Source organism: Danio rerio, chromosome 5 (genome assembly GCF_052040795.2).
Source record: "Danio rerio strain M-AB ecotype USA chromosome 5, GRCz13ab, whole genome shotgun sequence".
NCBI lineage: Eukaryota > Metazoa > Chordata > Actinopteri > Cypriniformes > Danionidae > Danio > Danio rerio.
This window is the reverse complement of record NC_141025.1, coordinates 6,434,391-6,462,120: the sequence shown is the minus strand read 5'-3', so window position 1 is coordinate 6,462,120 and position 27,730 is coordinate 6,434,391. Positions and strand designations below refer to the sequence as shown.

The following is a 27,730-nucleotide window of genomic DNA, read 5'->3' as shown; positions in this document are numbered from 1 at the left end:
AGAATAGACTTTAAAGTATTACTACTTGTCTATAAATCACTAAATGGCCTAGGACCTCAATGACCTAGGAGTTCAGTCAAAGCAGGGTGAATCGGCCTTCAGCCACTAACAGTGCCCTCGCTACTGGAGTCAGTTTCCAGAAATGATCAGATGTGCTCCAACATTAGGCACGCTCACATCAAGACTGAAAACACATCTGTTTAGCTGTGCCTTTACTGAATGAGCACTGTGCTATGTTCCACAGATCACGCTATTATGCCTCTTTTTCATTCCTTTAAAACCTCTTTTAACACATTTTAACCTGTTTTTAATCATTTTATTTCTTGTTTTTATATTTTCTTGTTTCTTATATTTATGTTTAGGTAAAGCACTTTGAATTACCATTATGTATAAAATGTGCTATAGAAATAAACTTGCCTTGCACAATGACTATAAGCACATTTATCCTCCTGTTCTTGTAGGAATCGATTCTCCGGCTCAAATCGAAGTTGCCGATGTGACTGACCGATCGGCGGTGATCTCCTGGTCCAAACCCTTGGCTCCGGTGGACGGGTTTAAGGTTTCGTATGGGCCGAGCACAGATCCTTTAATCCACCGTGATGTTGAGCTCTCTGCCTCAGAGACACAGTACAGCCTGGAAGACCTGAAACCAGACACTGAATACAGAGTCGCCCTGAGTTCACAGAGAGGAGACGTGACCAGTGATCCCATCATAGAGAGCTTCACCACCGGTACGAGCATTCTCTGAACTCAACAAGAGGCTTAGCTTCATCCCAATTGACACAATATACACCTAAAGGGTGCTATCATGAACCCGGAACAATAAGGCGCAAGGCGTGTTTTGTGTGATTTGCCAATTTATAGACTTGGGTTTGCTGGTCTAAAAAGGAGGTGTGTTAAAGCGCATTGTTTCTATTTTGAAGAACTTAAATACACTGTGCCATTGACCAAAGGGTGTTTTCATACTTTCGCACTTGAGTTCGTTTTCCCCCTTGGTGCGGATCATTTGGGCAGTTGTGATTGTAGCAATCACACTCGAGTGACCCTAAAAGCGGACCAAAAAAGTCTACCAAGTCCTCCTTGAGGTAGTCTCAGTATGCTTTCAAACAAACCCTGGAGTGGTTTGTTTGAGGTGAGAACAAGACCCAAACTAGAACAGACCCAAACGCAAAAAGTACTGTGCCTTTTTGGACTAATCCAGCTGCTGTAGTCTGATGCGCTGTGCATAATGGGATGTGGAGGAAAAAGTATTTGTTGAGTGCTTTACCAACAATTTTAAACAGAGAGACAGGGAAAAACATTACCTAATGGGATCGTTGGTGATATTTCCAGAAGATGACCATGTCGCAGTTTAGCTAAATGAATTCACGCTTCTTCCTGAAGTGACTTGCGAAGGCTTATCTTTTCTCTGGATTGCATTTAGGGAAGGTTTAGGGAGGGTGGACGGGTCTATCGGTCTTTTGAAAACACTATTGGTTGGGTTTAGGGTAGGAGGAAGGTGGGTCAGTCGATCAGTCAGTCAGCCAGTCAGTCAGTCAGTCGACAGTGACCTTTGGTGAATTAATGTGAGAACAACAGGCACAAATGGCACTCGTTAGAGACATTTGAGATCTCAAAAAGCATACACAGCGGCCTCTGGTGGATTCATGAAAACAAAAACAGAACAAAAAAAACATCCTGGGCACGTATTTGGCGCTCTCCAGAAATGAAAATAGCGGTACGTTTTCAGAATGAGCCTGGGTTGTCATTATTTGGGAATAACATGCCTTAGAATATTATTTTTTTTGCAGTTTGGCAACCCAGATTATGTAAAAACCACTAGATAAATTGGCAATGGGCCTAATCACACAAAACAAAACAGACATTCTGACACCAAGTTTCAGAAAGTTTGATGACCAACTAAACTTGTAATGTAAATGTAATGTAATGTGTATTTATATAGCGCATTTATTGTGTATGGCCATACACCCAAAGCGCTTCACAATCATGAGGGGGGTCTCTCCACACCACCACCAGTATGCAGCATCCACTTGGATGATGCGACGGCAGCCACAGGACAACAGCGCCAGTGCGCTCACCACACACCAACTATTGGTGAAGTGGAGAGACAGTGATAGAGCCAATTCGAGGGAAGGGGATGATTGGGAGGCCATGATCGTAAGGGCTAATAGAGGGACTTTGGCCAGGACACCGGGGTTACACCCCTGCTCTTTCACAAGAAGTTCCATGGGATTTTTAATGACCACAGAGAGTCAGGACCTCGGTTTAGCGTCTCATCCGAAAGACGGCGCTCACTGACAGTGTAAAGTCCCCTTTATTTTTACTGGGGCATTAGGGCTTACACAGACCACAGGTTGAGCGCCCCCTGCCGGCCTCACTAACACCACTTCCAACAGCAACCTAGTGTTCCCTAGTGGTCTCCCATCCAGGTACTGACCAGGCTCAGCCCTGCTTAGCTTCAGTGAGTAACCGGTCTTGAGCTGCAGGGTGATATGGCTGTGGCGTATTTTCACTGACCACTTTTCTAGAACTGCTCATTCTTGCAGATTCGCACTCTTTAACATCAGAAAGGTCCGACCCTTCCTATCTAAACATGCAGCTCAACTCCTTGTTCAAGCTCTTGTTCTCTCCAGACTGGAGTATTGCAACTCTCTACTAGCCGGGCTTCCAGCTAACTCTATCAAACCTCTTCAGCTGCTTCAGAACGCAGCAGCACGAGTGGTCTTTAATGAACCTAAAAGAGCACATGTCACTTCGCTGCTCATCCGTTTGCACTGGCTGCCAGTTGCTGCTCGCATCAAATTCAAAGCTCTGATGTTTGCTTACAAAGCGACTTCTGGCTTTGCTTCTTCTTATCTGCTCTCACTTCTGCAGATCTATGTGCCCTCCAGAAACTTGCGTTCTGTGAATGAACGTCGCCTCGTGGTTCCATTCCAAAGAGGGAAGAAATCACTTTCACGAACTCTTGCATTCAATCTGCCCAGTTGGTGGAATGAACTCCCTAACTGCATCAGAACGGCAGAGTCACTCGCTGTCTTCAAGAAACAACTAAAAACTCAACTATTTAGTCTCCACTTCACTTCCTAATCTGCAATTGCCTCTCTGGCTCCACCGCTAACTGTACTACAGAAAAAATAAATTACTAATGTTTTGCTTCTTACACTTTACATACCTGAAACTTGCATATAGCACTTATTCATTGTTGCTCTTATAGTTGTGTAAATTGCTTCCTCGTCCTCATTTGTAAGTCGCTTTGGATAAAAGCGTCTGCTAAATGACTAAATGTAAATGTATTGTAAATGTATAAAGCATACATTTAAAAGCAATGAAATTATTTACTTTTTCAAAGAACCAAGTCTCTGAACTTACATTCCTAAATCTCTATAGACATAATATAGTATGTTTATGCTCCAGTAAAGCCAAAAAAAAAACAAAAGATGATGTTAAATAATGTATTTGTGTGTTTGTCAGGCCTGGATGCTCCCAGTGAGCTCAGAGCTGTGGATCAGACTGACAGCAGCATCACGCTGGAGTGGAAAAACAGCCGCTCGTCCATTGATGGATACCGCATCAAATACGGCCCAATAGCAGGAGGTGCTCATGGAGAAGACATGTTCCCTAAAAAAGCAGGAGACACAACTTGGGCCACAATTACAGGTGATGTTACCAAGAGAAACATTAAGAGCTGTGTAGCACTTTATTTACTTGATAAAATAAATAGTTTTCTTTCTTAAAATTGACATGCATTTGCTTTACTTGCAGTAAACTATTCAGTTTTCTGAAAAGATTATAAACATTAAGTGAGTTTATGCTTACAATGCATTCATTAAGGAAGTGAAAATGGAGATTTAGTAATAGTTTCCACTCATTCACAGCTTGAAAATACATCAGTTTCACATTTCATCTGCTGGACTAACACATTTTTGTGTGCTGTAGGCTTAAAGCCTGGAACGGAGTATGGGATTGGAGTCACAGCCGTGCAGAATGAAAGAGAAAGTGAACCAGCAACCACAAATGCACTCACCGGTGAGATAACCTCGCTTTAATATCAGATAAAGATACAAACCTAACAGATCACTCTGTAAATATAAACCAGAAATTTCAAGAGTTCAGTCAAAGCAGAGTAAATCCACCTTCAGCTACTAACAGCGCCCCCTGCTGCTGGAAAAGCAAGACTGAAAACACATCTGTTTAGCTGTGACTTTAATGAATGAGCACTGTGCTGCGTCCGACAGATCGCAATATTATTTATTTATTTATTTTTTTCATTCTTTTATAACCTGTTTGAACACATTTTAATCTGCTTTTTTTATCATCTTTATTATTTGTTTTTATTTTTCTTATACGTGTCTCTTTTATTCCTGTTTATGTAAAGCACTTTGAATTGCCACTGTGGATGAAATGTGCTATACAAATAAACTTGCCTTGCCTTGCCCACCAATGCCCAGCAATAGCTGAGATGTCCCCACCAATAATTTAATCACCTTCAAAATAAAATAATGCTCTGTCAACCCTTAGTAACCTATACATGCAGAAAGGGTTAAATCAAAATTTACTGCCATATTGCAGTACAATCATGTAAATTGACTTTTGCAGCATGTGACGTGTTACAATAATTGTTATTAAGTACTTTATTCATGTTTTTAAAGCAGGAAAGAGAATTTGTGCTGTTCTATGCATGCGCTATAGGGATGTATGTCCCCACCAATGTCATGAGCAGATCTGCACCCTTGGTCTGGTGTCTTATGAGTTCCATTTTCTTGAATGACAATTATCTGGCAGCAGTTTCCTGGCACAAACTCCTCTTTTGTCCTGTCATTTTTGCAGATCTGGATCCTCCTCGAGACTTGGAAGTTCAGAGCTCCACTGAAACCAGCGTGGATCTGGTCTGGAAGAGGCCGAGGGCCAAGATCTCCACCTACAGGCTGGCGTATGTGTCTGTGGAAGGGCGGCGGGAGGAAATCGAGTTGCCAGCCAGTGCGAGCACCTCCACACTGAGCGGCCTGATGCCTGGCATGAGCTACACAGTGACCCTGGTGGCTGAACGTGGACACAGAAGAAGCGCTCCTGCTACCGTCACCGCATCCACAGGTGAGCACAGATATTTACTATTATTGATGCAATTGATAGTTTTCAGTCACCTGACGTGTGCGTTGGCGAAGCAGTGGCGCAGTAGGTAGTGCTGTCGCCTCACAGCTAGAAGGCAGCTCGGTTGCTGGTTTGAGCCTCGGCTCATTTGTTGTTTCAGTGTGGAGTTTGCATGTTCTCCCTGCATTCGCGTGGGTTTCCTCCGGGTGCTCTGGTTTTCCCAACAGTCCAAAGACATGCGGTACGGGTGAATTGAGTAGGCTAAATTGTCCGTAGTGTATGAGTTTGTGTGTGTGTGTGTGTGTGTGTGTGTGTGTGTGTGTGTGTGTGTGTGTGTGTGTGTGTGTGTGTGTGTGTGTGTGTGGGACATCCGCTGCGTAAAAACTTGCTGGATAAATTGGCGGTTCATTCCGCTGTGGCGACCCCGGATTAATAAAGGGACTAAGCCGATAAGAAAATGAATGAATGATGACATGTGCGTTGACCTGGTGAGCAAAAAATTTAATGAGCTGTAATGGCGGCTACACTAAAAAAAAATTACTTTTGCTGTTCAATCAAAATACTTGTGTACAATAAGCTGAAACAACACAATTCTTGAGGTTTTTTGGGGGGGTAACTTAATTGTTTTATGTTAAATCAACTTAAACTTGTCAAAACTAATAAGTTAACCTAATTCCTTCATGTTGTTCCAATACAAATCTATTGTGTGGGACCCAGCATTTTGCCAGTTTCAGGGTTTACCACGGTTTGGAAAAAAAATCAAGGTTTTAAAACCCGCAAAGATTTTCTGTCAATGATTTCCTTGAATTATTTAGCCTGACATGTTTACTACTCCAACATTTTTTTAAAGTTTCTTAACCTAAAATATATTGTGTTTGATGGACAAAGAAGTTGTTGCTTTTCACCCAGATATTTAAAATAAAATATTTTAGAGCCGCAATTAAAATACACTGTTAAAAAAAAAAGAAGAAGAAAAAACATTTAAAAAAATGATTAGAGTTGTCAGAAAATTAACGGGGAAAAAAAACAGAAAAAAACTGTCAGAATAAAAATGTAGACACAAGATGTGCAGCATCTGAAACTACAGATACTACGGATACTGGAAGCCTGTGCTGGCATTTCTCCTGCGGTGTTGCTATCAGTGTGTGAAAAGTGGGCAGCACATTGAAAACATTTTATTAGTAGTCAGAAATTTGTAAATAACTCATGAACGAATACAGTTACGTTAAAACCAAGCACGCCATTGTTTTCCTGATGAAATTCCTAATAAGTTTGACATGTCTAATGACCCTCTTCCTATTGAAAAAAACAAAAGTTGGATCCAAGATGGCCGACTTCAAAATGGCCACCATGGTCACCACCCATCTTGAAAAGTTTGCCCCTTCACATATACTAATGTGCCACAAACAGGACGTTAATATCACCAACCATTCCCATTTTATTAAGGTGTATCCATATAAATGGCCCACCCTGTATATTTAGTGGTACTTTGTTTTGCTTAGATGAATATTTGCTGGTCGGAAAAATCAATTTGCTGTTTACTAATGCTATTTAAACTTGGACTTTGCATTTCAGTTTATGCTTTAACCACACATAACCTGCTAATTAGAATAGAAACCGTATGAAAAGCATACAAATGCACTGACAGTTATATGCACCACAGGTTGTTATGACTCATTGCTAACATTCATTAATTCATTCATTTTTCTTCGGCTTAGTTTTTTTATTAAGCAGGGGTCTCCACAGTGGATTGAACCACCAACTTATCTACAATATATTTTACACAGCGGATGCCCTTTCAGCTGCAACCCAGTACTGGGAAACATCCATACACACTTATTCACACTCGTACGCTACGGCCAATTTAGTTTCTTCAATTCACCTAAAGTACATGTGTTTGGACTCTGGGGGCGGAAACCAGGGCACCCGGAGGAAACCCACGCCAACACCAGGAGAAGATGCAAACTCCACACAGAAATGCTAACTGTCCCAGCCGGGACTCAAACCAGCAACCTTCTTTCTGTGAGGCGACAGTGCTAACCACTGAGCCACCATGCCGCCCCACTAACATTCTATATATAGCACAAATCTATATTATGTCTATGGAAAATAAGTCTGTAGAAGCAGAGTAATGTCATATCTCGTGTCAATTAGTAAAGCTATATCTTATCACACAACAATTATCACCATTTGGGGGTAAAATAAAGAGAAATTACTCAACCCATGACTTGCCGGTCAGCAAGAGATAGTAATGTTTTGCCCGTCAGCAAGGTGGTCTCTTTAATGTTGGGACGTCACCTGAAAACTATCAATATGATAATGCCGTTCTTTTGTTTTCAGGTGTGGACAACAGACGTGGTGTTTTTTATGGCAATTGTAAATAATTTCGTTTGTGTTTTCCCCCCCAAATATTAATCTAGACTCATCGGGTTTTAGGACTGAGACGTACTGTTATCTATCCACAAGAGTGAAGCAAACACAAATGTCTCAGAATGCAGTTGACATGTGGAGTGAATTTTGTGCCAATATTTTATAAAAAAATAAATAAATCCTATATTTCGCAAAACAAACACAAGCTGCTTTGCAAAGAACAGTTCAACTCTCATAACAAACAGAAACACTTAAAAAATAAAAAATAAAAAAATAAAAATAAAAGAAAATAAATAGTGAAAATAAAAAGTGAGTTTGAGCAAAAACCAAGTGGTGTTAAAAAATATCAATGGTATTTTATGGACAAATACAATCCATCTACATGTAGCTGCATGCAACCCTTGAGCAAACACTAAATCTATGCTGCGTCCCAAATCGCATACTTATGGACTATTCTACGCCATTTTGTAGTATAAATTGTAGTAGTGTGTTCACATTGATAAGTGCACTTTAATTACCCGGATGATGCTCTCATTCAGCCGCTAAAATGAAGTGTGTAATGATGGACACTTCACGCACTCAACGACCGCAGGTTTGCTTACGTAGCGAAGGGGGCGGAGCGATCAGACGCACATGTTGGATAACTTTATTTATTTTGGATGGTAAAAGTAAATTCTCCTACGAGAGTGATTATAGCGCCACCCGATGGGGAAATGCAGTTGTACTCATAGCAGGTATTATTTGATAGTTTGGTTATTTATTTCACTGATTTGGCAACCGTCAAACGTCATCTGGGAAACGGTTTGAATTTCCGCTTAGTATAAAAAACATTAAGTGCTCCATTTGGGACGACACTGCATACATGTACTATGCTGTTGAGTTTGTAAGTGCTTAAGTACATCGTGCATGAGCGCATAGTGTATAGTGTGCCATTTGAGACGCAGCTCTAGTGGATCCATGTGGATTTTTCAAAGCAGAAGCAAATCCTGTTTGTTTACAAAATATTGGATTTCCTGGTAAACTTTTGGCACAAATTGTGCTCCATATTGAATGAGTTACTTTTAGTGTGCCAAAAATAATAATTCTATATAAAAGTAAGGTATTTTATGGGATTGTCTGAGACTTTTGATTCATTAGCAGCTGTAGGTGAATCACAGAAGGAATAAGGCTTCTTGTGTACTTTTAAGAATGCTTTTAGTGTTCTGGCACATTTTGGATTATTTTTTATTTAAAAAGAAAAAATTGGTATACAAGGGTCTGACAAGACACATTCCTCTTCAAAGAAATAGTCGATACAATATATACTGAAAAACATTTTTAAAAAAACACAAAATTTAGGTGCGTTTTTCCAACACAATCTCACAGCAATTCGTAACTTTTTCATTTAGTGGCTAATTCGTATGAATTCGTACGATCTAATTCGTACCATTTAGTACAATTTGCTTATCCCCCAATGACGGTTGTTGTTAGGGGTGGGGTTAGGTGCCACGCCTCCTTTTTAAAATCGTACCATTTCGTACGACTGAACTCTAAACTGGCAAAACGTAAAATACTTATGTTTTCTCGTGAGATCAGGCTGGTTTTTCCCGCAAATTCAACTGACAAGCATGCAATTGCACTTAAAAAGCATAAATACTGTAATTGAAATACAAATAAATAATAACACAAATTTCCTTTTAAAGTATTTTATTAATTATAATAGTTAAATTTGACCTCTGAGTTGTTTGATTTTGTTATTGAAAAACTAATTCTACTATGAATATCCAATAGTGTAGAATGCTAGCTGGCAGCAAGCTCTCTGCAAATCTCACACGGTCGCCCACTGAAGCTAAGCAGGGCTGCCTGGCCAAATTTACCCACTGGCCTCTGTCCATCATGGCCTCCTAACCATACCCAAATCATAATTGGCTTCATCACTCTGTCTCCTCTCCACCAATCAGCTGGTGTGTGGTGTGTGTTCTGGCACGAAATGGCTGCCGTCGCATCATCCAGGTGGATGCTGCACAATGGTGGTGGATGAGGAGATTCCCCTCTATGTGTAAAGCGCTTTGAGTGCCCAGAAAAGCGCTATATAAATGTAAGGAATTATTATTATTATTATTATTATTACTATTATTATTATTATTATTATTATTATTATTATTATTACTGGGTTAATAATCATGTCTGATGTTCTATTATGGTTCTTTGTTTGTCACTTTATATTGGAAAGCTTGCAATTGTTAACCTATATCTGCTAATCACTCCAAACTCATGATCTTAACTCTCTGGGGTCGAAGACCGCGTATACGTGTTTTGACCTGTGGTGTCGTCAAACTGCTGAAATGAACTTTAAATTACACTTTCAATTATACAGATAAGATCAATACATCATCCCAATCTGTTATGTGTCTACTTTTTGTTGTGTACACTCACAACAACAACAACAAACACACGCCAAATGGAAAGAAAAACTGCCTCTCGCAACGTGCGTGCGTGCACCCAAGGTCCTCTACTGACAGCCGCATGTGTGGATCTTGTCGGAAAATATGGCAAAAAGTGACTGTAATAGTTTGATCGCAGTTTACTTCAATAATCCTGCTAATATATGCATACTCCATGTCTTAATTCCGTTTCTGTTTAGGTCAGTTTTTAAAAAAATCGCTGTTTGGAGCTTATGTAGGCCTACAGCTCGAAATTCATGTTTAATTGAATAAACAGTTAGTTAACACAAGTACGTCTTATTGAACATCATTTATTTTCATTACCAATTATCATAGTAGAACAGTTTCTCAAGCAGTTTGTGATGCATTTTGGAAACCGGAGATAAGCCGCTTGTCTAATGCGCCACCTGGCTGGAGAAACCTGGCTTGAGAAAGACTTACTTACAAAGACGTCATTATTCAGGTAGCACACATATTCTGAATGCCTTCGGCAGAATTCACATGAGATATTTATATCTAGATTAATTAAAAGATTATAGAGAGATTGATCTAGATTAAAAAATGTATCTATGCCCACCTATAATTATACAATTACTATGACAATCTAATAATATAATGTATAAAATACAATATATATTTTAATATAATATAATTATATATATATATATATTCATATATATATATATATATATATATATATATATATATATATATATATATATTTTTTTTTTTTTTTTTTTTTTTTTTTTTTTGTACTGTTAATATCCAAAGTGTCTGCTCCCCTTTTAGGGAAAAAAATAACATTTCATTTGTTATTTTTAGGACAAATTATTTTACAACCAATCAGTGTTTACGTCAGGAACACGATACACGGACAAGGTTTTCGAAACTACGATCACCTGTCATAACGCCAACATTCCAATTGTCACTTCGCTTCTGATTGTTCACCTAAAGCTGCTAATCAATCCAAACTCGCACATTCACAGAAAATAGTTGAGCTTTTTCATTAATATTAATATTATATTTATCCACATTTGGTAAAGAGATTTGCTTGAGTAGTTCCCCAGTTTCATGTGTTCTTGTCTCTTCCCTGTAGCATCTTTCACGTTTTATCTAGCGAACGCTTTTCCTGAGTTCGGTTCAGCCAAAGGCGCAGACGACAATATCATTAGCTTTGTGTCTCTGGAGAACTCAGAAACGCCGTTCTCTGGGAGCGGATTGGAGGATCCTATTGGAGGCTCTTTTACCATATCTAATGTCTCGTCCCATGGATTCGATCTCATGTGGGACTCAAATAAGCTCAGTGGCTTTGATAGTTTCACTGTAGAAGTTACAGATTTCTCAGGGATGTGGAAGGAGGAGGTTCACCTCAATGGAAAGGTGAATGACACTAAAATCCGTGGCCTAAAATCTTCCACTGAGTTCCAAGTAAGGCTTTATGGATTATCCAATAACCAAAGGTCTTCGCTACTAGAAGCAGTTGCAGTTACAGGTATCAGCTTTCTTTTGGGTTTGGAGCCATCTGATTTTATTTAGTAACCTACATAGGCTCATTCTGAAAATGTAGCCCTATATACATTTCTACCCATTATGTATTATAAGGATTTGAGATGCAGAGCAGAGTTGACCACGACGATGAGGTTCGAGTCTGGCGAAGAACAGTTCCAGAAAGCAACTAAGAAAAAATAAAATAAACAAGTAAAAAACAGGGTGCAAATGTGGTCAAATCTGAAAGCATGGTAAAAATCAGACTGCCGTGAGGGCTTTTCTTTTTCTGGATTGCTTTTGAAAACACTGTAGGTTGGGTCTAGGGAAGTGGGTGTGTGCTGGTCAATCGGTGCCTTTTAAAACACTATCGGTTGGGTTTAGGGAAGGCGGTGGGTTCAGTCTGTCAGTCAGTCTACAGTAGTCTCTGGTGGATATACGTGAGAACAGCAGGCGCAAATGGCACTCATGACAGAACTATAAGATCTCAAAAAGCACACACAGCGGTCTCCGGTGGATTAGCGAAAATCAAAACTGCAAAAAAAAACGTAGATCCTGGGATGTATTAGGCGCTCTCCAGAAATGTATATAGGGGTATGTAATCAGAATTAGCCTGGGTTGTTATTGACACTCTTGTGAAACGTTTAGGGTTTATACTGTAGGTTTAATTTACGAACTTTGCATGAAATATGAGAACAGCTCCCATAAATCATATGGTAGAGCATAGAGTAGTCGACATTTGAAGGGGATCAAAAAGGTTTTTTAAAATTGTCCTGAGACAAGAATGGTTGTTGAATAGTTTTAGGACAACTTTGATGAATGGTTTTGATTCGCTTCAAACGTGACTACTGTATATGGACATGCATGATATTATGCATCAGAATCAATGTTGGGTAAAGTTACTTTTAAATGTAATGTTACAATCTTTTAAGTAATGTATTATCTTTTGAAAGCTTTCACTATTATTTATTATTATAATTTATATATTATAATTTTTTTATTTATTTGTTTATTTTTGTGAATTTAAACATTGTAAGTAAATGTTATGTGTTTACTATGTTTATAAATACTTTAATAAAAAGACAGTTCAAAAACACATTTAGTTGCAATTTATATTAGGGGTGTAGCGGTTCACAAAAATCACGGTTCGGTTCGATACGACACAGTGGTTTCACGGTTCGGTGTGTTTTTGACACAGCAATAAAAGAAAAAAGCCAGAGGATTTCTCTAATTTAAATTTTTTAATGTATTAAAACTAACATCATAAAAGTATGATCCTGTTTTGTTTTCCTCTACTTTAATCAGTGATAGAGCTATACGTCTGGGGTTTCTGCTTAGCAGCAAATAAAACAAATCCTTCTTTATAATCAAAACCAAAAAGCTTCTTATAAAAAAAAGAGATGTTTAACATGACAGCGGGGAAGGCAGCATGTTGTCTGCCACGTCATTTGGGATGCCATGTTCAGTGTTGTTGCGCTGACAACATTATATTTTGTACTTGATCTCTTTTATCTTTTTAGATATTAGTCTGAATCGGAATCGTTCGGTTTGCAATGCGTACCAAACCGAAAGTCTAATACCGAACGGTTCAATACGAATACGTGTATCGTTACACCCTTTATATATATATATATATATATATATATATATATATATATATATAAAATCTATTGTGATTAATCACATCCAAAATAAATTACATCATATATGTGTGTGTACTTTGTTTATTTATAATATATTATGTATATATAAATACACACATGTATGCATATATTTGAGAAAGTGTTTATTTTCATGTTTATGATACAAATTGTATCTAAATTTGAATACCTTTGTAAAAAAATTGTTTTGTATAGTTTTGATTCTTTGTATGCGTGTGTATCGTATGCATAATAAATATATTTAATACACACACATATATTGTCAAAACAAATGTTTATTTTGGATGCTTTTAATTGCGATTAATCTTTGCTCTAATCTCTATTTATTTTGTTTGTTTGTTTGTTTGTTTGTTTGTTTGTTTGTTTGTTTGTTTGTTTTTATCTGTTTGTTTAATTAATTAATTTTATTTAAATTTATAAATTTTATTTATTTATTTATTTATTTATTTATTTATTGATTGATTGATTAATTAATTAATTGATTAATTAATTAATTAATTTATTTATTTATTTATTTATTGATTGATTGATTAATTAATTAATTGATTAATTAATTAATTAATTAATTTATTTATTTATTTATTTATTTATTTATTTATTTATTTATTTATTTATTTATTTATTTATTTATTTATTTATTAATTAATTAATTAATTAATTAATTAATTAATTAATTAATTTATTATTAAGTTTCTTATTATTATTATTATTATTATTATTATTAATATTATTATATTTATGTAATAAGAAAGCTGTTATAGTTTTATTAAACAGTTACTTTTATAAATTGAATGCATATTATTTGCATAATTTTAAGAAAAGTAACTTAGAGTTATAATTTATTTCTTTTAAGAGTAACCTTACCCAACATTGAGCAGGATACTGATGCATGTTTGAGCTGGGTGATACAGCAAATAAAATATTAAATTAATACTAAAAATGATGATGATGATCTGTGCCCATATTCACAAAACATTTTATTGTAGCACTGAGTTCTGCTACTGTAAAGTGCAGTACAAGTTTTTAACTGAGAGTTTTCTCTTAAAACCTCTTCACACAGCTGCTAAAATTAACTTTTTTAAAGAAGTTGTAAGCCGTGAGTGAAGGCGGGGTGCTATGGTGTATGCACAGTGATTGGCTAATGGGGAGAGGGAGGAGTCTCTGTCAGAGATTTTTTTCATAAAGTGTCAGTAGAGCGCAATGTTGCCATATTTACAAAAAGGTTTGAAAATGAAAACATTGACACGTTCATAAAGATTTCAAAATTGCATCTAAAAAGTATGTCATTTTGTTTTTAATATTTTAGACTTTAACATAAATATTTTCTCTTGATGTTACAGGTGATTTTGTTGAAATATAATTCAGCAACTCCATTTTAAAATTCTTTTAAATATATGTTTAAAATATATTTTGTATAGTTGTATAAATTTAATATTGATGAACTAAAATCACAATCATCACTTATACTATTATTATTCTTATTATTATTATTATTATTACTACTATAATAAGTATTATTATTATTACTGTTTGTTATTATCATTTTTATTACTATTATTATTATTGTATATGTATTGTTTTATTAATATTTGAGGCATTGAATGCTAATGCCGTTTTATGTTTCATGTTCTTGATTTTGAAAGTTATCATTTTGCAAAAAGTTATTATTATGCACTGTAAATACTCTGTTTATCACCCAGCCCAAAAAGTGTTTGCTAAAAACTCAATAACAAACTAAACTGTGTGCAGAAAATACATTACAACATCAACTATTACTGAATATTTGTCACTTCGGAACTGACCTCATGCATGTTTAATTCTAAACATCTCATCGGTCTGAAGCGTCCCTTGTACTTCCACTATGGTGGACTACTTGGAAACTTCATTAATTAATGGCTCTTCACAGCCATTAATGACGGATGTTTTTAAATGCATGCATGTAGAAATGCTGCTGTACCATCATGTGCATGAGAATTAAGGTTCGAGTGAAGCTTTGCATGCAATGAAATCTTCAGTTACATAGAGAAACTGAAAAAAATAGTGTCATTGCTGTACTTTTAGTTGGAATGCCACAATGCAAAAAAAAAAAAAAACTAAAATGAACGATTGAATTTTTTTTCTTCTTTTTTTTTGGCTTATATAAGTCCACCAGTATCAACATAAAGCCATTTTTTTTCTTTTAATTTTTACTAATTACTTACAAAAATTTGTATGCATTTAATTTTATATAAACATTTTTTAAATGTTTTATATGACTATATACATGACAGAAATTGTTTACTTGACATTTTAGTTTACTTATTTATTTAATTTAATTTAATTTAATTTAATTTAATTTAATTTAATTTAATTTAATTTAATTTAATTTAATTTAATTTAATTTAATTTAATTTAATTTTATTTTATTTTATTTTACTTTATTTTATTTTAGTGAATTTGCCGTTTATTGCAGCTCAGTTTAATATGAATGACCATTGACCAACTGTTAATTTAAAAAACAAATAATAAATGTATAAAATAAATATCTGATTTATATTAATTTATTAATAATTTTTTATATAAAGGTTTTTATAATTTTAATTATTTTAAAAAAATTTATATGTATATACCTGCATTTTTTTTATTTGATATTTTATTTAATTTTATTTATTTTTAATTTGTTTGTATTTTATTTTAGTGAATTAGCTCTTTATTGCACTTAAGTTCAATATGAATGACCAGAGACTCCTTTAGTCTTATTTTAAATGCTCAGCTTGTCAATGAATTATTAACCTCTTGTTTTTACAGGTAAAGCACCTGTCTACATCTGTCTTGTCTTTAATCTCTGACTTTACATGCACTAAACATATACTTTCCTCTAGCACCAAAGTCTACCTCTCCTGATGTTGTTGCTTTGACCGTCAAAAGAGTTTCAGCAGCTCAGCCATCAGTCTCTACCTCCACTCTTTTAACAGAGGATTTTAAAGCAGAAGAGCCTCTGAGTGACTTAAAAGTCACTGAAGTGGGCGCAAATAGTTTGAGGCTCTCCTGGCAGGCTCCAGAAAGAGCCTTCAGTAGCTTCATTATTGAGCTAAACTCGACGTCAAATACATCTAAAGACAGCATTATTAAAGTGTCTGGAGAAGCCAGGCACGCTCATGTAGAAGGATTGAATGCTGATATGAATTATGAAATTACATTGTATGGGAGGAAGGCAGGAGAAAAATCCCAACCAATCAGTGTTTTCGTCAAGACAGGTACATGGACGTTCGTTTTGGAATCTACGGTCGTCTGCCATAACGGCAACATTCACAATACTACTGCTGCCATTCGTTTCTTTATTCATTAATAATCATCCTTTCTACTCAAATGCTGTTAAATGTTATCTCTTGGTCTTACATTCTGAAAAAATGCTGGGTTGTTTTGACCCAACATTGGTTCAGATGAGCACAAACTCCACATTCACTCTAGAAAACGCCAATTCTAAGCGTAATAAGAACTAACTCGACTCCTGGCTTAATTTTAATATAATTAATAGGACAAAATTTAACCAAGTGTTTGGGTTGGTCCATGTTTTACCCAATTTGGGTTCAAATTAACCCCACATATTTTCAATGTTGGGTTAATTTTCTTTAACTATATTTAAATTTTGTGTTTCAATCCATCTGTTGGGTTTGTCCATATTTCACCCAGTCTTGGGTTTAAACAGCCCAGTATTCTTATGAGTGTAAGAACAGTTCTGCAAGAATGTAAAGAACTGAACACTTGATAGTGTTTAGAGAAAACTTAAGTCCATTTAGGTTTATTTGAATATGGGTTGATTGATTTGGGGGAGAGTATCTGTTGGTATATTGGCAAAAAAAAAAAAAAGTTAAGATGGCTGTTAGGTTGGTTAATTTAATTTGTTAGGGTATTTCTTTTTTGGATTGGTTGGGTTTATTTGGTTGTAAGGTTTCTTTGTCTAGCATAGCTGGGTTGGTTGAAAGAATATATGGTTGGTTGGTTTATTTGACTAGAATTATTTGGTTGGGTTATTGGTCGAGTTTGTTTGTTTGTTTATCTGTCTGTCTGTCTGTCTGTCTGTCTGTCTGTTTGTTTGTTTCGTTTGTTTTAAAAGGTTTATTTGATTAAGGTGATGGCATTGGTTGGTTTATTTTTGGCGGTTTATTTGACTGGAAGATTATTTGGTTAGTTTACTTTGGTTTATTTGGTTAATAATCGGGGATTGGTTTGCTATTTGGGTCAATTTCACTTTTTTATTATTATTGTTTTTTCCTTTAGTTTATTTGGCTATGTTTATTTGGTTGTTTACTTTTTGGGGAGCGATATTGGTTTGTTTGTTTGTTTGTTTGTTTGTTTTTTTGTTGGTTTGTTTGTTTCAATAGGTGGTAGTTAGGTTGGTTTAGGTGATTGTGGTGAAAAAATGCTAAGTTGTTTTGACCCTAATGAGCAATTGGGTCAAATGAGCACAAACTCCACATTCACTCAAAAATGCCAATTCTGGATGTGATAAGGACTAAGCCAACTCCTGGGTTAACTTTAATTACATTTATAGGACCAAATGTAACCCATTGTTTGGATTAGTCCATATTTTTCCCAGGTTGGGTTAAAGTTCACCCCGCATTCTTTAGTGTTGGGTTAATTTTCTTTAAATTAATTTGAATTCCGTTTTTCAACCCAACTGTTGAGTTTGTCCATATATCTATACTCTAGAAAACGTGCGTCTATTTGGGTTTATTTTAATATGGGATAATTGATTGGGGCAGAGTATTTGTTGATATATTTGTCTTTTTTAAAATAAATGGCTGTTAGGTTGTTTAATTTGGTTGAGTTGGTGGCAATAGTTGATTGATTTAGGTTGGTTTAATTGTTGGATTATTTGGTTTGTTTAGCTATTTATTTGGTTGAGGGATATTTATTTATTTTTTTCTGATTGGTTTGGTTTATTTGCAAGTTTCCCTTGTCTAGTTTAGTTGGGTTGGTTAGTTGAAAGATATTTGGTTTTATTGTTTGGGTTAATTTGGCTATGGGGTTATTTGGTTTTAATAGTTTGTTAAGTTGGTTTATTTGATTGAGGTTATGCTTTAGTTGAGTGATTTTAGTTTATTTGGTTAGTTTAGTTGGGTTTATTTGGTTAATTTATTTTGCTGGGGAAGTTATTTGTTTTATTAGGTTTATTTGGTTCTGGGTTAGTTGGATATATTACGGTTTGTTTGATTCAGTGGTTCGATTAGCCAGGTAGGTGGAGTTTATTTTGTTTGTTTAGTTCGATTTCATGATTAGGTCTGATAGATTTATTTGGTATAGACCAGTGGTCTTTAAATCAATTCCTGGAGGGCCGCACCACATAAAATGTCTATTGGGATTTTTTTGGTTGTAGGGTTCCTTTGTCTGGCGTAGTTGGATTGGTTGGTTGTAAGATATTTGTTTTGTTTGTTTGTGTTCATTTGACTTTGGGTATAATTGTTTGGTTTATTTTATTGGGGGAGGGTGTTTTTTTGTTTTTTGGTTGTTTGTTTTAATAGATGGGTGTTATGTTTGTTTATTTTATTAAGGTGATGCCACTGGTTGATTCATTTTGGTTTATTTAATCAGGATTATTTGGTTTGTTAAGGTTTATTTGTTGGGGAGGGGGGTCCTTTCATTTGGTTTGTTTGGTTGAAAGACATTTTTTTTCAATTTTGGGTAATTTGTTTGTATGGTTGGTTTATTTAATCAGTGACGTTGTAAATGTATTTATTTGTTTGGTTGTTTTGATTAGTTGTGTTGTTGGGAGTTTATATAGTCAATTATTATTATTATTATTATTATTATTATTATTATTTGGTTATTGAGAGTTATTTGTTTAGTTATTTGGTTAGTTGGATATGTTTGGGTTTATTAGATTCAGGGGTTAAGTTAGCTAGATGGCATTTATTTTGATATTTTAGTTTGGATTATTCTGTTATTGCCTGATTTAATTTGTTTAGTTACAGCAGGTTTATTTCTTTTGTTTTTGGCTTAGTTTGGTTTATTTGGTTGGAGAGGTACTTTGAATATATTAGTTGGGCTGGTTGAAATACATTACGTTTGTTTCTTTGGGTTCATTTGACTTTGGGTATTTGGTTATTGTATTGGGGCTTGTTTGGTTATTTTAGTTGTGTTTTTTGGGGAAGTTTGTCTGATCAATTATTTTACTTATTATTTCATGGGTTATTTGTTTAGTTGGGTTTCTTTAGTTGGGATTGTTATTTGTGTAGTTTCCGATATGTTTGAGTTTATTAGAGTTAATTTGGCTTGTTAGGTTGGATTTAGTTAGTTGGTTTAGTTGGGTTTGTTTGTTTAAGGGAGTTATTTGATTAGTTATGGAGGTATATTTAGGTTTATTTAATTATTTGGGAGGGGGTTATTTGAAAGAGGTTAAGATTTTTTTTTACTTGAGGGGTTAATATGGTAAGTTTGGTTAGTTAGTTAGTTAGTTAGTTAGTTTAGTTAGTTAGTTAGTTAGTTAGTTAGTTAGTTAGTTAGTTAGTTAGTTAGTTAGTTAGTTAGTTAGTTAGTTAGTTAGTTAGTTAGTTAGTTAGTTAGTTTGTTTGTTTGTTTGTTTGTTTGTTTAGAGTATTGGTTTATTTGGTGGGCTTTATTATTTACTTGGTTTAGTTGAGTTTGTTTGGAAGCTTTATAGAAATGTTCACATACAAAAAAAAAAAAACACTTAACAGGGTAATTGCACTTCCCTCTGGGATCAATACAATATTTAAGAAAGCGAAAGTTGTTTTTACCAAACCCAAACATTTGAATGATAGAGGTGAATATTGAACATTTACACATTATCCCAAAACACTACTTATTATTTCAGCTAATTCCTGATATCTCAGTACATCTGGTGCCACAAAAACACTTGCAGAATTGTTCCTGCACCTTCACGAGAAATGTCCCATGAGATTGTGGCATGAAAGCATTAGAAATGTTTTATCTGATCTCTTTGAATCAACATAATCTCTTTGTGCCTCACATCTTTATGCATATCATTTCATTCCATCTCTTCATCATTTTATCTGTCATTGCCGCTGCGTTTACTTTTACGCCGATGGCTCTGGCAAATTTCATTATGCAAATGTAATTAATTTCAGTGACAATAACTCATGTGTGATTTCTTTGTCTGTCAGAGGAGCAGAAGCCCCAGATTGGCAGTCTGAGTGTGTCTGATGTATCTTGGGATAGTTTCAATGTGTCCTGGATCATTGAGGACGGCCCTGCCTTTGACAGTTTTGTGATTGAAGTGGCAAATTCTGCAGGTCCCGAAAGACAAAACCTTTCAGTATCGGGCGATGCACGTGACTTATGGATGTCCGGACTCAGTCCTGGCACGTCCTATATGATTACGTTGTATGGTGTGCATCAGGGCTCGATCCTGGGCTCCATCAACGTTGAAGCAGCTACAGGTACTCATGCTTAGCTGGATGTTTCCCTTGGAAAAAAGAAGTGCACTGTAGCATTCAGACATAACACACTTTTTAAAGAATATGCTTAAGTGTGAACTGAATAAAAACCACTTTATCATAGATTTTTTATTTAATTTGAGAGATTTTTCTTGATACTAGTATTTTGCTTAAAGTGCAGTTTAAAGCCATAACTAATGTAATTAGGGTGTTAGGTCAATTAGGCTAATCATTGGTCAACAGTGGTTTAATTTTAGCCAATTAAAAAAAAAAAAAAAAAATTCTTAAAGAGCTAGAAATATTGACCTAAACCCTGTTTTTTTTTTAATAGAAAACCTGCTTTATTCCAGCCGAACTGAAATAAACAATAAATCAATGAATATTATTGCACTCTAAAAAATGCTGGGCTTTTCAACCCAATTCTGGATGTAATATGGACTAAACCAAGTGCTGGGTTAAATTTTTAAATAAAATGAATAGAACCCAATTTAACCCAAGGTTTGGATTAGTCCACATTTTACCCAAATTGGGTTATTTAATCCCAAACTGTAGAAATACTGTGAATAATTTCTTGTACCATTAAACATAACTTGAAAAAAAAATTATATATATATATATTATATATATATATATATATATATATATATATATATATATATATATATATTTACATTTACCTTTAGTCATTTAGCAGACGCTTTTATCCAAAGCGACTTACAAATGAGGACAAGGAAGCAATTTACACAACTAAGAGCAACAACGAATAAGTGCTATAGGCAAGTTTCAGGTCTGTAAAGTCTAAGAAGGGAAGTATTAGTAGTATTAGTATTTTTTTTTATTTATTTATTTTTATTTTTTTGGGTACAGTTAGTGTGATATTCAGAGAGGCAATTGCAGATTAGGAAGGTGTAGTGGAGACTAAATAGTTGAGTTTTTAGTCGTTTCTTGAAAATAGCGAGTGACTCTGCTGTTCTGATGCAGTTAGGGAGTTCATTCCACCAACTGGGCAGATTGAGCGTGAGCGTTCGCAAAAGTGATTTCTTCCCTCTTTGGGATGGAACCACAAGGCGACGTTCATTCACAGAACGCAAGTTTCTGGAGGGCACATAGATCTGCAGAAGTGAGAGCAGATAAGAAGGAGCAAAGCCAGAAGTCACTTTGTAGGCAAACATCAGAGCTTTGAATTTGATGCGAGCAGCAACTGGCAGCCAGTGCAAACGGACTAGCAGCGGAGTGACATGTGCTCGTTTAGGTTCATTGAAGACCACTCGTGCTGCTGCGTTCTGGAGCAGTTGAAGAGGCTATATATATATATATATATATATATATATATATATATATATATATATATATATATATATATATATATATAATGTAAGAACGGTCTTTAAACCACAGCGGTTCGAACTGTAGTTCTGCCGAGCGACTAAAAAGTAATCAGCATGACGGTAAAAAAACTGTACATTTCTAGTCAAACCATTCTTCTGCAATCTCATACCAAAAGTGGAAATAAAGGCAGTATTAATAGCTATAAATGTGGGAGAGCGTTGATATTATGTGATTGTATTGTATTGCAATATGGAACAATTAAATGTTGATGTTAAATCAAAAGTAATTCACAAATACTTGAAAATGAGATGATTTAATGACAATAATTCTCTATGGTTACAACTGAATTAAGTACAAAATACTGTATAAAATGATAAAATATGAAATGATAAAACATATGGTATAAATTGTACCCAGCTTAAATGTAAAGTTAAAGTTAACAGAGGAATGAAGGAGAGACACTGAGGGAGGGAGAGAGAGACTAAGAGAGCAGGCCCAAAAGCCTGATTGCAGTAGAGTCAGAGAAGATAGACTCCAGAGGAGGAGGGGAGCATAGCAGGAGAGAAGCAGGCCATGCAGGAAAAGAGAGAGAGCCAGAGTTTCCCACTTATTTTGTATCTTTCTTGACCATGTGACCACCAATGCTGAGACATTCAAACTGACCAATCAACATGGGACCACATCATAAAACCCCCAAAGTCCACACAACAGGCCCTGATCTTATCAGTATCTGCCTTTGTAGTCAGTATGGACCTTCTTGGGTCGAAAAGACATGTTTTGTCATATAAACAAATGCATATGATAATTCAGCCTCTTACCATATATATATATATATATATATACAATTTCACTGAAGGGCTAATCATTTTCCCTTCAACTCGATACGCAATGATATAAACTTGTATAACCTTAAAATTTTGAGAAATGGCCAGAACTGTAAAGTTAATAAGCTATACTGTTAACCACTGTTAACATTCTTTATGCAGTATGTTAGTGTGTTTTAAAGTTGCATTGTGAAAATGACTGTCTAGTTTACAGTAAATATATGCAGAAAATTCTGTAAATACATATAGAGCAAAATAAATGGTGCTGTAAAGGTAAATATGGTATTTTACAGTAATTTATTCACAGTAAATTACTGTAGATTATTAAGGATTGTTTAACCGTGCTATAACTAAGAGTTGAAATATTGTCTTGAGTTGTGAGATAAAGTCACGATTACAAGATTTTTTTATCGTACTTTTTTATTGCAACAAAAGCAAACTTCACTACTTGACAATAAGGTCTTTTGTGTTAATATATTATTTGAAAAATAATTTACATTTTACAGAAGAGCTAATAAATTTCCCTTCAACTCAATACGCAATGATATAAACTTATGTAAACTTGAAATTTTGAGAAATGGCCAGAACTGTAAAATACATAGATTCACAGTTTTGAAAAATAAAAGTAATAAGTCAATAAGTTAAATAATTGAAGAGAAATAATTTCTGAGTTAAATTACAAGCAGTGTTGCCAGATTGGAAATGTCAAAGTATCGTACCAGAACCTCAAAATTATCATATTTGAGGAAAATTATTGTACATGAGTCAAACGGAGAGTAGCTAGCCGGCAGCTAGCTCTCTACAACTCTCACATGGTCGCCCACTAAAGCTAAGCAGGGCTGCACCTGGTCACTGGATGGGAGACCACATGGGAAAGCTAGGTTGTTGCCGGAGTTGGTGTTAGGGGGTGCCCAACCTGCGGTCTGTGTGGGTCCTAATGCCCCAGTATAGTGACTGGGACTCTTTACTGCTCACTGAGCACCGTCTTTCGGATGAGACTCTCAGCGAGCTTTGTGGGGGGTCGTGTCATATTTTTAAAAATTCTTAGCAGTGGACAATTAGGAAAAGGATCATGTTGCCCCGAGTTCATTTTATCCCCTAGCTCCATGGTCCTCAACCATCAATTGATCAATTGATACCGGGCTGCACAATAAATCATTAATTATTTCCGTTTTATTATTACTTGAGTCTGAACCTTTTTTTTTTTTTTTTTTTTTTTTGAAAAATGACCGTATTCTCGCTTACATCTCGGTCACTTTAGCTTCCAAATTTAACCCAAAAGCAGCAAAATGTTATAGCCGGCATTGAATCATGCACAAAACAAGACGTCCGGCTCGACTGAAGTGCAGTTATTTCCTCGTTGTTCTAAGTGAAGTTTCTCAAACTAATTTCGAGAGGAGCACGTGATAGGATGGACTACAGCTGATCCTTATCACTAATCACTAACTAGCCAATCGGATCACTCTAAATTCAATATAAATATCCAGCCTAAACTTCAATCCTCATCTTCGTTTTGGAAACCCCCCCCATCCATCCCTTCTCCCTCCTCCTCAGTTTGGGCGACACGGTGGCTTGGTGGCTAGCACTGTTGCCCCACAGCAAGGAGGTCATTGGTTCAACACTAGCTGAGCCAACCGATACTCTCTGTGCGGAGTTTGCATGTTCTCCCCGTGTTCGCGTGGGTTTTCCCCGGGTACTCCGGTTTCCTCCCACACTCAAAAACTATGCAACAAAAGTTAAAGTCACAAGCACTTACTGCAAACTAGCACAACTAGTGATCTATTTTGGGAAGCTATCGAGAACTACCTGATCTCATATCCCTCCAAATGCTTATTGACCAGGCGGGAGCCTTGGGCTCATCTATCACCGAGCTCAGGGTTCTCTCCCGGGACAGCATGCCAAACTAGCTTAAATAGTCATGCATTATCTAAGTGTGAACTCTTGAAGAGTCTGCAAGTTTGTGTTTCATGGATATAATATGTTGCTATAGGATTGTGAACATCAATAATGTTAAGCGCGTCTTTATTCAATGCACAGCAGGAAAAAAAAGTCTTTCAGCAGTGCATGTAGCTGTTGGTTAAGTTCTCTCCCAGAGTCCTCAGTTGATAAACAACCGTGACCATACCCAAGTGTTTGACTTGGCACGATAGTGGAAAAGCAGGCAGCTGTAGTGTATACTGTTTATTAATCAATTTAAATTATGTCACAAATAAATAAATAAAAGGCGGCATTAATTCCCGCTCTCTCATGGTAGGTACGCACAGTGCGTACAGCCGTACGGCTGCAGGCGCCACTGGACATAAGAGTGATGCAACCGGGAAAGAATTGACCGACAGCTAAATGAACCAATGAACGGAGCCTGAGAAAAAATAAAAGCAGATAGGGGAGAACAGCGAGGGCCGGTGTCCCTAGCTCCAGAATCTGTTGCTCTCAGCAGTCACACTTTTTAAATTAAATTATTTATTTACTTGACCACAGTCTTCTTATTCATTATTTTACCGCAGCTCTACTCTATTTATATATATCACCAGCCTGCAGGTTAATGATGATATAACTCAGATGAGTCACTTCTTAATATACAACTGTTGTGGTCCAGTGGTTAGCACGTTAAATTAAGATGCTGTCGACCCGGGTTTGATCTTCGTCTGAATATGTTATTATTATTATTTTTTCATTTTTATTGTTAAGACATATAATACTGTTAGGGTTGTTGAAGATTAAGGGCCCTATCATACACCCGGCGCAGTGTGGCGCAAGGCGCGGTGCAATAGTCTTTTGGTAGTTTCAGCTTGGCGCAAGAGTCGTTTTGAGGCGTTGCGCTACGCTGTTTAAATAGCAAATGCATTTGCGCTCATTTGTGCGCCCATAGGCGTTCTGGTCTAAAAAGGAAGGCGTTCTGAGGCGGACCACTGGTGCGTTGCTATTTTAAGAATCTATAACAGATTTTTCATTAGACCAAAACAAACCCGATCTAAACTCCGGCACAGAGTTGTGCCTCGCTTACGCACTGCTTAATACGCACAAGAGAGCAATAGGCAAATATCTTTACATATGAAAAAAATGTAAATATTAAGGATATATATTGGATATAATAAGAATAGATATAGAATATAAATATAAAGGATTAAAATATTACAAAACATATTATTTTCTATCCTACATAAATATGAAAAATCACTGCTTTTATGTCTTCTTCATCTCAGGAGGCTTTTTCAGTTCATTCATAACAATTTGCTTTTGTATAATGTTATTATTATTAGCAGTATTATTTATTATATCCATATTTATATTTGTTTTATTAAAAACAAGCTTAGATTTGCCCACCTGTCAGGTTTTAGACCATATGGGGCACAGCATGTGTTTTAGGATATAACTCAGGTTTTTGAGCACATTTTGTTATTATTGTTCATTTATTCGTTTGCTGGAAATTAGAACTGAATTTAGAAATAGTTTTGAAACGAATATTTGCTCTTAACAAACAAAAGTATTTATTTATAGACTAATTGATGTCTGTGCATAAAGGTTTCCCTATCCAAGAGCGAAAGTGAAAGTAGATCTTTTATCTCTCATTCTCACGCAGTAGATGCTCTGTTTAACAGTTTTCTGTTAAAAATCTGTGAACTGTTTGCTTGTGAAATGCTCATTTTTTCCACTTAGACTTACTTTGCGTCCTGTAAATAGCGAATGCGCTCTTGGCGCGACGCAGCTGACTCTTAAAGGGAATGGGAGATGAGACTCTGATTGGTTTATTCTCAAAACACACCTATAACTCATTAAGAAAATAAACTCAACCCTTTTAGACCATGCGCCACGGCGCAAAGCAGGTTTTCCCGTCCTTAAATTAGCAAAAACGCGTCCTGACACGCCCTGAAAGCGTTTGCGCCCTGCGTTTTGCGCTCTGCGCATGGACCGTCAAAATAGAGCCCTTAAAGTTCTAAAGCAGCTGTTTTCTCAAAAAAAGACGTGATAGTGTAATTAGAAACTGAATTGGAAATGACCTTATTTTAATATAGTCAGTCGTGAACTGAGGTGGGCCGGTCTGAGGCTTGAAACTCCAGGGCTGAAAAAGAGTCTCACTCCGGCCCTGCCTAAGATTACAATGAAATTTATTTTAAATCACATAAAATTCTAAAATATTTGTACGTTATAGGATTTTTTTCATTATTGATCGTGCATTATACCGAGGTCGAAATTATCGTACAAATACCAGAATTATCGTAAGTCTGGCAACACTGATTACAAGTTTTTGATATACTTTATTTTATGTTTTCTTTTTTATATCATGACAAAAGCAAAGTTTTAATACTTTACAGTGAGGTCTCATTTGTTAACACATTAGCTAGTATGAACTATGATTAAGATTTGACTGCAAGTGCACAATCAAGAACACTTCTTTTTCCCAAGGGATGTAAAATCTATGATCTGCAATACTTTTTTCCTCAGTCTTTCCTCTGTTTCTGGTCTTTTCAATTGTAGTTGGGAGCTGTGGTGTCAAGCAGGTGCTTCTGTGCTTTAACATTTCCTCTTCATTTATTTCACCCGGGCGTCTTAATTGCATGGTGCAGAAAAAAAAATACTTAACGTCCATAATAATCCATTGTGAAAGGATTTCTTTCTAACCTTTCTAACTTTGATTGTCACCATTACTGTTCCAGCCACTGTGTCGGTCCTGCGTCAAGCCTGATTGCATTGAGGAAATGTTGTGTTTCCATTCATTTCATTCCACTGAAATCAAAGCGTAGAATCCCTGTGATCATTTCATCCAGCTGCCCACATGCATGGCATCGCCGTCTCTCATACAGTATTTAAAGCGTCTTGGTGAGTTTTGATCTGCTGCAGTGATTGCAACATATTTCATCCCTTGAATACGATTCATTGAGCTCTCATCATCTACCTCCATCATTACACATGCCTTTTGATTTTATATACGAGCGATGTGTGTAATAGAGATACGCTTTAGTTTAACTCCATCTTATTGATGCATATCAGTCAAAGAGTTAAAGCACATACTTTTTGATTTCTTTATTGATTTAAAGATTTTTTTTATTCAGGGATTCCCAAACATTTTCTTTTCTTTTCAGAATTGTTGAATTATTTTAACAAATAAGTTCAATTTAGTTTATGAATAATTTATTACTTACACAATTAGA

At 35.8% G+C, this 27,730-nt stretch overlaps 1 protein-coding gene across 18 annotated transcripts in view; it reads left to right on the top strand.

The window, feature by feature from the left end:
• The window catches only part of tnca (tenascin Ca), a 315,748-nt gene that overhangs the window by 239,885 nt on the left and 48,133 nt on the right, over positions 1 to 27,730 (top strand). For 8 of the 18 annotated variants that reach the window (XM_087253034.1, XM_087253038.1, XM_087253037.1 and 5 more), the window contains 4 exons: positions 462 to 731; positions 3,472 to 3,657; positions 3,937 to 4,026; positions 4,828 to 5,091. In XM_087253034.1, the coding sequence (XP_087109160.1) occupies positions 462 to 731; positions 3,472 to 3,657; positions 3,937 to 4,026; positions 4,828 to 5,091 (810 nt within the window). Of the gene's footprint in view, positions 1 to 461; positions 732 to 3,471; positions 3,658 to 3,936; positions 4,027 to 4,827; positions 5,092 to 10,977; positions 11,374 to 15,888; positions 16,264 to 20,154; positions 20,431 to 27,730 lie in introns of all 18 variants that reach the window. The other 10 variants (XR_015490705.1, XM_087253025.1, XM_087253028.1 and 7 more) reach the window with 2 other exon arrangements.